Raw genomic sequence first — 10,000 nt, forward strand, 5'->3', positions numbered from 1 at the left:
CTTTTTTATGTCGAATCTATATAATTTTCTTCATAGGACTGTTCAAGAATATTTGAAATTTTATCTTATTTTATATAGACGTATCCTTGTGTTAATTAGAACAAGAGAAATATTGTGATTTCAAGTTTATCAATTGTCTGATTTTGATGGACATTAGTGATATTCTTTCATAATTATTCACCCAGGCTGCTGTGTTACTTTATCAACAATGTATTATGAAAAACAATAATATACCTTTTACATTTTTTTTTCTTTTTCCAAGTATTAAATCAGATTAAGATAGATAGTGTTTTTATTAAGGTTGAATTTAGATTGTATTTGTATCTTTACATCTACTTCCGTTTACCTTTGATCCAGCGAATGAGATCCAGGAATTAAATCCATTGCATTCATTACCTTCCATTCATTCATAATTTTCATTCACTTTTTTTTCTTTAATTTAACTTTATTCATTCCTTACCTCCATTCATAACGTTAATTTAATTTAGTTCATTCATTTCACTGACTTCATTAGGGCTGTTCACTTCATTCACTATTATTTCATTAATTTCACTTCATTCCCTTACTTGATTCTCTTCATTTCATCAATACCATTTACTTCATTCATCAACTTCCTTCACTCATTTTCCTTCATATCATCGATACTCCTCACTTCAGTTATTACTTCCATCACTCACTTCATTTATCACTTCCCTCACTCACTTCATTCATTACTTCCCTCACTCATTTATTCATTACTTCCTTCACTCGCTTCATTCATTATTTCCCTCACTCACTTCATTTATTACTTCCCTCACTCACTTCATTTTTACTTCCCTTACTCACTTCATTCACTGAATTCCCTTAAGATCACCATTACCATTCACTTCATTCATTAACTTCACTCACTTCCCTTCCATCTCAGGTCAAGTACTCCCTCAGCGGAAAGGTCAGTCAGATCAACATGTGGAGTCGACCTTTGACCCAAGATGAGATTCTCAGCCTGGCCAACTGCGAGGTCAACCTTGAGGGTGACCTTTTGACCTGGTCTAAGAACTGGCAGCTTTACGACATCGAGGAAGAAGTGAGATTTGAGGGTTTTTGACATATTGGGGAAAGATTTGACTTCTTTATTGGTGTTATTAATCATTAAGAACAATTATTATTAACATCTTATTAATAATTATTTAATTATTTCCATTACGGCCCTGCCTCTTTCCTACCCTCCCCCTCCCTCCGTCCCCTCCTCCTTCCATTCCCTTCTTCTTCTCTCCCCTCTCCTCTTTCCTCCCCTTCCTTCTTTCTCTTCCCTTCCCTCTCCCTTCTCTTCCCCTCCTCCCTCCTTCTCTTCCACCTCTTCCCTCTTCCACTTCCTTCTTACTCCCTCTTTCTCTTCCCCTCTACCCATCCGCCTCCTTCCTCCCTTCCTCGCGCCCTTCTTCCCTTCCTCGCGCTCCTCTTCCCTTCCCCAGAGCGTTCCCCTGCAGGAGCTGTGCCGGTCGGTGTCCCGCGGGAGGGTGACGGTGCCTCTGCCGCTCCTTCGGTTCCGCGACGCCGTCTTCGTCTGTCGGGGCCTCGGGGGAGTCATCGAGGTGCCGTCGACGCCGAGGCAGATCGAGAGGGAGCTCGGGTACTTCGCGGGCGTCGAGGGTTAGTTTGGGGGGGAAGGGGGGTGGGGGAGGGAAGAGTTTTGGAGGAGGGAGAGGGGAGGTTTTCTATCTCTTTCTTGTTTTTTACTCTTTTTTTCTTATTGTCTGCCTGTTTCGTTTTTTTTCTTTTGCTTCAAACTCTCCAGTTTCTTCTTCTTTTCTTTATCTCTACCTGTGTATCTATTATCTATTTCTATCTTTATTTGTCTATCTGTCTGTCTGTCTGTCTTTCTATCTATCTATAACTCTACTTATCTTTACCTCTGTCTAGTGTCAGTACCTCTACTTTCAGTCACATTTAACAAAGCACTAGATTAATCATTATAATGGCTCATACTATATCAAAAACGATTAAATCCTTTATAACTGATTTTTAGTTTGAATTTGAATTTGAATTTAAACTGATTTTCTTCGGCAGAGTGTGACCGTCAGTGGTCGGGAATAACGGACGAGGACAAAGAAAACGTTTGGCGGAATCCTTTCAGCGGGGACTCATTTAATACCGTAAGTGGCAGCGAGGGAAGAGGATGATTCATAAATAGCAACTTTAATTGACTGGGTAATGGTACTATGATTAACACTAGAGCAAAATCGATAAGTCGAATCGAATTAAGATCCCATAAGACGAGAGAGAGAGAGAAAATAGAGAAATTTAATCAAACTCTAAGACTTGAAAAATAAATCAATGAATCATTTTTTTTTCTTTCCCTAGAAGTCCAAAAGTCAAGTACCCTCCCCCCCCCTTCTCCAAGAAAACGAGACTTAGCCTCCCCCCACCCTTAAGCCTATCCAAGAGCTCAAGATTAAGAAATGTCTCCCTACTCTACAAAAGCTAATGACTTAAGGATTCGTCACCCTTCCGAAACAACATGCACAACGAAAACAACAGCTACAACTAAAACTACAGAAACAACAACAGCAACAATAACAATAATAGCATCAACGTGACCGACAACAGCATCAGTAGCAACAACAGCATCAACAACAATACCATCAACAACACCAACAACAACATCAACATCATTCTCAACAACAACATAAACAACAATATTATCAACAACAACATAAACAAAACCAACAACTACAACACCACCACTAACAACAACACCTCCAACACCACCACCACCTCCAACACCACCAACAACAACAACCCATAACCCCTTCTCTCCTCCTCCCAAGAGCCAGCTGCTCTTCCGAGCCAACAACCCCGACGGCGGCCAGTACCAGAACTGCATCCGCCTGCACCAGAAGGGCCTCGAGGACACCGACTGCCAGAAGCACAGCTGCTCCGCCTGCCACGCCTTCGCCGGGACCACGTGGACGCTGAGGGGGATCTGTGAGGAGGAGGAGGTGAGAGGGAAGGAGAGGGGGAGAGGGAGAAGGAAGGGGAGAGAGGTGGAGGGGGAGGGAGGAGGAGGAGGTGAGAGGGAGAGGGAAGGGGAGGGAGGCGGAGGGGGAGGGAGAGGGAGGAGGAAGGGAGAGGTGAGAAGGAGGAGAGAGAGGGAGGGGGAAGGTGAGAGGATGGTGATAGGGGAGATGATGGGGAGGTGAGGGAGGATGGTGAGAGGGAGAGGAGGAGGTCAGGGAGGTGAGAGGGAGTGTAAGATGGAGGGAGAGGAAGAGGGAGGGTATGTTGGGAGGCAGAGGGAGAGGGAGGTGAGTTGGTGGGGGAGGGAGGGGGAGAGAGGGGGAGGGAGGTAGAGGGAGTGGTGGGGAGGACGGATTGCTGGGAGGTAGAGAGCTGAAGGTGGAGTGAGTCTTATGGGGTGAGAGAGATTGCGAGAGGGGAAGGGAGAGTGGGAGTTATAGGGACTAACGAGAGGGAAAGTGGGAGTGGTAGGGTTGGCGAGAGGGAGTAAGGGAGTGATAGGGCTGTTGGGAGAGATTAGGAGAGTGATAGGGAGAATGGGAGTGAAAGCCTATTGAAAGGGAGAAGGAAGTGATAGGCCTATTGACAGGGAGTAAGGGAGTGATAGGCCTATTGACAGGGAGTAAGGGAATAATAGGCCTATTGACAGGGAGTAAGGGAGTGATAGGCCTATCGACAGGGAGTGATAGGCCTATTAACAGGGAGAAGGAAGTGATAGGCCTGTTAACAGCGAGAAGGGAGTGATAGGCCCATTGACAGGAAAAAGGGTATCATAGGCCTATTGGCAGGTAGTAGAGGTGATAGGCCAGTTTACAGGGAAAAGGAAGTGATAGACCAATTGACAGGGAGAAGGGAGTCATAGGCCTATTGACAGGGAGAAGGGAGTCATAGGCCTATTGACAGGGAGAAGGGAGTCATAGGCCTATTGACAGGGAGAAGGGAGTCATAGGCCTATTGACAGGGAGAAGGGAGTCATAGGCCTATTGACAGGGAGAAGGGAGTCATAGGCCTATTGACAGGGAGAAGGGAGTCATAGGCCTATTGACAGGGAGAAGGGAGTCATAAGCCTATTGACAGGGAGAAGGGAGTCATAGGCCTATTGACAGGGAGAAGGGAGTCATAGGCCTATTGACAGGGAGAAGGGAGTCATAGGCCTATTGACAGGGAGAACGGGAGTAATGCGGACGGCGAGAGGGAGTAAGGGAGTGAAAAGGCTGATGAAAGGGAAGTTAGGAATAACAGGTTGATAGAAGGGAAGATAAGATCAACGTAGATGGTGGAAGGAAGAAGAAAAGAGAAGGAGAAATAAGCATTTATTAGATATATCTTCGTCATCGTTTTCCTCTTGTTCTATTTTTCTTTTCATCTTTCGCTTCGCATTTTTTTTCTTGTTCTTCTGCCTTCGCTCTAAGCAACGAAACAGCTTCAGAAGTCGGCTAAGTGTGTAAAAAGTTTATTTCATAATTATTACTATTATCTGTTCTATTTTTTTCTGGCTTTCTTTTCCTGTTCCTATATCTCTCCCTCTTTTTCCTTCTTCTTCTCCTTCTCCCCCTTCTCTTTCGCCTTCCCATTCTTATTCTACTTCTTTTTCACATTCTCCTTTTTGTGCCCGTTTATTATTATTATTATTAGTAGTAGTAGTAGTATCATTTATTTCTTTGCTTCCTCCTCTCCTTCTCCCTGTCTGTCCTCCTCACCCGAGCCAAACGCGGCTTCGCTCTCAACCAGAAGCTAAGACTCGACACTCACCCTCCATCCCCCTCCCCCTCCCCCTCAGCGCATGTACTACCTGGACCTGGTCCCTTCGCCGCTGTCCTTCCGAGGCTACGGCGAGTACGCGGTGCAGCAGGGCGCGGGGGGCGTGTGGGCGTGGTCCAACATCATCACCAACACCACCATGGCGACGCTCAGCCAGGAGGACGTCGACCTCAACTACCCCGTCGGGAGACTCACCTGGAACCTGCAGGTGAGGGTCCGTCGTGTTTCTGAACCCGAGGAATCCAGATTTTCACGGAGCCTTTAACGAAAGTGATGGCTAATTTAAGGCCCTATTACACTATCACTTTTTTCCGTCAATTTTTGCGTTTCCGAATGACCTTTCCGTATGAGAATGGACTGACGCTATCACATTACCAAGGCAGTAAACATTGCCCATGTAAACAAACACGGCGCTACTGAAGTGAGGTCCCGGGAATCACACGAACATTCTCATGCATATTACGTTATTTTAAAGAAATATGATGATGTATATTGTATATACGAACGTTCTAAGATATTAGCTTATGTTTACGTTCACTCTTTCTATCTAATCTATCAATAATAAAAAAAAAAACAATCTAGCCGTATAGATCCTTCGTAGCACAAGATCAAGACGGAAATTAGACGGAAACGGTCTTCCCCTGGGAGGCGTTCCGTTTGCAAACGATACTTGTGGAAAGCCTCAGATTCTGACGGAAACGCAAAAATTGACAGAAAAAGGTGCTAGTGTGATAAGGTCTAAATATAAGGAGCCGAAATATCGACACATGACTAATGGTGCCGCGGCGCCCTCCCACGGACGTCCCCAGAATCCCGTGTGTCGTCAGGAGGCGGGCCTTCGTGTGCTGACGCTGTCCTCATGCAACGTCAGCCAGTTCACTTGCTCCGACGGCTCCTGCGTCGACTTCGCCAAGCGCTGCGACCTCAAGTTCGACTGCGACGACAAGTCGGACGAGAGCCACTGCGACATCATCAATTTCCCGAAGGATTACAGGTCGAAGCTCCCGCCAAGGCCAGGTGGGTCGTGGGGCGCCGCGTGGGTTAGACGAGGATGAGGGGACACATAAATAAATAAATATATATATATATATATATATATATATATATATATATATATATATATATATATATATATATATATATATATATATATATATATATATATATATATATATATATATATATATATATATATATATGTATATGTATATGTATATGTACATGTATATATGTACACACATACACACACACACACACATATAAAAATGTGTGTGTGTAAGAAAGTAGAAAGACAGTCAACCAGACAGATGAAAAATAGATAAAGGAATAACATAATGATCCCGTAACCTCCAAAATTTCCAAACCCCCAGTCCCACCCTCTCCTTTCGGCCGAACGACAAGCCCCCCACCCCCCACCCTACCCCACCGTCATGATCCCCTCTCCTCCCCCCACAGCCTCCGACTCCTCCCTCCCGATCGCCCTCGACGTGACGATGGACACCCTCAACATCGACACCACCACCATGCTGCTCTCCGTCAGCTACAACCTGCGGATGACGTGGTTCGACAACAGGCTCACCTTCAACAACCTCAAAAACATGACGCGACTCAACACGGGTGAGGCTCGCGTCGGAGGCCTTCGAGTTAAGGGGCCAGGTTGTTGAAATTGTACGAGGCTCGACCCAATAGGTATTCATATATAGGGACATGCATATACTCAGAAATTTATATTTGTCTATTTGTCTGTTAGATATACATTCATCTACCTATCTATCCGGTAGATATGCATGTCTAGATTGATAAATATGTATTTATATTCGTGTAAATGCGCGTATGTACGATGAATATGTTTTGTGTCGCGCTTCACACAATTTTAACAAAGCGGCCAAAGGACTCGTAACTAAATTCGGTCAGTAACCATCTGTTTTCTTTATAGGTTCGTGCCTTTCTTTGGGTGGAAAGAGTCAGTATGTGTTTAACAAGCAATCAACCGTGAGACAGTTTTTGACTTAGACTCTTCTTCTTCCCCTCCTCTTCCTTTCTTCCTCTCCTTCCTTCTCCTTCTCCTCTTCTCCCTCTTCCTCTCCTTCCTTCTCCCTCTCCCCTTTCTCTTCTCCCTCTTCCTCCTTCTTCCTCTCCTTCCTTCTCCTCCTCCTCCTCCTTCCTTCCCTTCCTTCTACTTCTCCTTCCTTCTCCTCCCCCTCTTCTCCCTCTCCCCCATTCCCGCCCACAGTGTCGCTGGAGCAAGTGGCGGGGCTGTGGCGTCCGCACCTCGGCTTCATCAACACGGACGACATCCAGAACACGGCGGTCGACGCGGACGCCGTCACGACCGTCGTCAAGCTCGACCAGGACTTCGCGCCCGACCTCTCCAATCCTTACGAGGGTGAGGGCGGTTCGAGGGGCAGTGGGGCGGTGATATTGTTGATTTCATTATTATTGATTTTAATATCATGATGTTATTTTCACTATCAGCATTAAGGACGCAGCATTCTTTTTTTTTTTAATAGCGAGCAAGTCTGAAATGAAATGTCAGCGGGAGGAAAAAAAAATCCCCAGCTCCAAAATAAGACAAGTGTACCTCCTTCCTTCCAAAGATCGGAAGTAAAGGAATGCACCAGTTCCAGCCCCACCCGGTGGAAGTACAATTCTGGCTTACTAGAAGTCTTCGAGGAATTGAATGAAAACAGACAAAGAATTCTTCAACCAGAATTTGTTATTTTGGAAATCAAAATCAAAAATATTCACGATAGACAATAAACATGACATGACACATAAGAATAAAGTAATTCCGCCAAATATATTCTATTTTTGTTTTGAGGACAGGAGAAACGATACCATACACAATGAATCATAGACAAATTGATTTGTATTACTTTTTGCTAATTCTTTCGCGGACGTCACAATGTCATAAGGGAAATAAATAAAATAAAAAAATCGGGATTTTCACTTTTTTCATTTTCCTGGAAATGAATGTCAACGGGTTTGCTATTCAAGAAAAAAAATGCTGTGGCGTGACATGATTATTATTACTATATTGTTAGGATCAGTATTATGCTTGTTTTATCACTATTATGTTATTATATTCATTATCATCCTTATCATTACTGTTATTATCATTATTAGTATGCCCAATAGTAATACTAGTAGCAGTATTTTTATGATAACAATGATAATAACAATTATTATGATTACTATCATAACTATTACTATAATAATGATGATATTAATAATATTATTATTGTTACCATTATGGTTATTGTTATATACCATCATTATAATTTTCTTCTTTATCACTATTATGATAATGATAATAGTGATAATGACAGTGATTATAATAATTGTAATGATGATAATGATGATTATTAATATTATTATCATTATTATTTTTATTATTATTATCATCTCTCTCTCTCTATCAATCTTTCTATTTATCTATCTGCTTATCTATGTTTCTCTCGCTCTCCCTCTTCTTCTCCTTCTTGTTCTATCTCTCCTCCCCTCTCCCTTTCTCTCCCCCTTCTTCCTCTCCCCAAACATATTTCCAATCTCCCACTAATCCCTTTTACTCTCACCCCCCACCCCCCACCTCCCACCCCCTCCCCCCCTCCCCCTCCCCCTCCCGCAGTCGAGATCTACCGAGGCGACACCAACCCCGTTTCGACCATCCGGAAGTATAGCACTGTCTACACCTGCAACTTCGACCTGGTTCTCTATCCCTTCGACATCCAGAACTGCTACTTGGTGCTGCAGGTTCTCTCGGCGTCTTCGGACTACCTTCTGTATGACGCTGAGGGTTCGTTTTTTTCCCGTTTTTTTCTTCGTTATTTCGGTTTTTCTTTTTTTTTTTTTTTTTTTTTTTTACGGCCTTTTTTGTCAGGAGGCAAGATAGGTTAATAGATAGACGGAGAAAGAGAGGTAGAGATAGAGATAGATAGTTGTGTAGATAGAAAGAAAGTGCTTGATTTTTTTTTTTTTTTTTTTAGGCGGCCAGATAGGTTGATAGATAGATAGATAGAGAGAGGTAGAAATGCAGATGGATAGATGTATAGATAATTGGATAAAGAAAGAGTGACTGTTTTTTTATTGTTTATTTATTTTTTTGAATTTTGAGTCAGGCGGCCAGAAAGGTAGATAAATAGATGGAGAAAGAGAGGTAGAGATAAAGATAGAAAGGTGTATAGATAGGTCGATAAAGAAAGAGTGTTTGATTTATATATATATATATATATATATATATATATATATATATATATATATATATATATATATATATATATATATATATATATATAATTTTGAGCCAGGCGGCCAGATAGGTAGACAGATAGATAAAGAAGTAGATACATATATTAGATAGATGTGTTGGTGCAGGTTCTTTCGGCGTCCTCGGAGTGCCTTATTTATGACGCTTTTATTTTTTTTATTTGGAGTTAGGAGGCCAGATAGGTAGATAGATAGAAAAAGACAGTTTGATAGATAGATAGATAAAGAGAAAGTTCGATAGATAGATAGTGATAGAGAGAGTGCTTGACTTTTTTTTTGGGTGGGGTGGGGTAGAGAGAGCGAGAGCGAGAGCGAGAGCGAGAGCGAGAGCGAGAGCGAGAGCGAGAGCGAGAGCGAGAGAGAGAGCGAGAGAGAGAGCGAGAGAGAGAGCGAGAGAGAGAGAGAGAGAGAGAGAGAGAGAGAGAGAGAGAGAGAGAGAGAGAGAGAGAGAGAGAGAGAGAGAGATAGAGGGGAGGGGGGGAGAGAAAGGAAGAAAGAGAGGCAGATAGAGAGAGAGAAAGAAAGAGAGAGAGAGACAGAGAGAGAGAGAGGGAGAGAAAGAAAGAAAGAGAGAGACACACAGAGAGAGAAAGAGAGTGGGCGAGAGAGAGAGAGAAAGAAAGAGAGACAGAGAAAGAAAGAGAGAGAGAGAGATTGTTTGATTAATTGGGTTAATCGCTAGATGGTAGGTGAATGAAGGATAAATGTATAGACCAAGAATGTAAGTATAGATTAAGTGATTGCTTGACTGACTAATAGATAAATTAACTGATAGATAGACAGATTGATCGATTGGCTGATAGAGAGACCGACTGACTCTCTCACAGGCTGAATGATTGATTGGCTGATAGACAGACCGACTGATAGATAGATGACCTGTCCACTGGACCCGCCCGCCAGGTTCCTCGGTGGAGTACCTGGGGCCGACGCTGCTGGTGGAGTACGGCGTCGGGCGCATCGACCTGCGGGCGGACAA

General features: G+C 43.3%; 1 protein-coding gene across 1 annotated transcript in view; it reads left to right on the forward strand.

The window, feature by feature from the left end:
- The window catches only part of LOC113825214 (uncharacterized), a 13,663-nt gene that overhangs the window by 2,599 nt on the left and 1,064 nt on the right, over nucleotides 1-10,000 (forward strand). The window contains exons 5-14 of the mRNA XM_070127730.1: nucleotides 905-1,063; nucleotides 1,452-1,629; nucleotides 2,047-2,132; nucleotides 2,808-2,978; nucleotides 4,778-4,966; nucleotides 5,568-5,775; nucleotides 6,214-6,375; nucleotides 6,992-7,144; nucleotides 8,387-8,554; nucleotides 9,925-10,000. The exon at nucleotides 9,925-10,000 is cut by the window's right edge and continues 142 nt beyond it. Coding sequence (XP_069983831.1) covers nucleotides 905-1,063; nucleotides 1,452-1,629; nucleotides 2,047-2,132; nucleotides 2,808-2,978; nucleotides 4,778-4,966; nucleotides 5,568-5,775; nucleotides 6,214-6,375; nucleotides 6,992-7,144; nucleotides 8,387-8,554; nucleotides 9,925-10,000 — 1,550 coding nt within the window. The remainder of the gene's footprint in view (nucleotides 1-904; nucleotides 1,064-1,451; nucleotides 1,630-2,046; nucleotides 2,133-2,807; nucleotides 2,979-4,777; nucleotides 4,967-5,567; nucleotides 5,776-6,213; nucleotides 6,376-6,991; nucleotides 7,145-8,386; nucleotides 8,555-9,924) is intronic.

Source organism: Penaeus vannamei, chromosome 12, assembly GCF_042767895.1.
Source record: "Penaeus vannamei isolate JL-2024 chromosome 12, ASM4276789v1, whole genome shotgun sequence".
NCBI classification, from domain to species: Eukaryota; Metazoa; Arthropoda; class Malacostraca; order Decapoda; family Penaeidae; genus Penaeus; species Penaeus vannamei.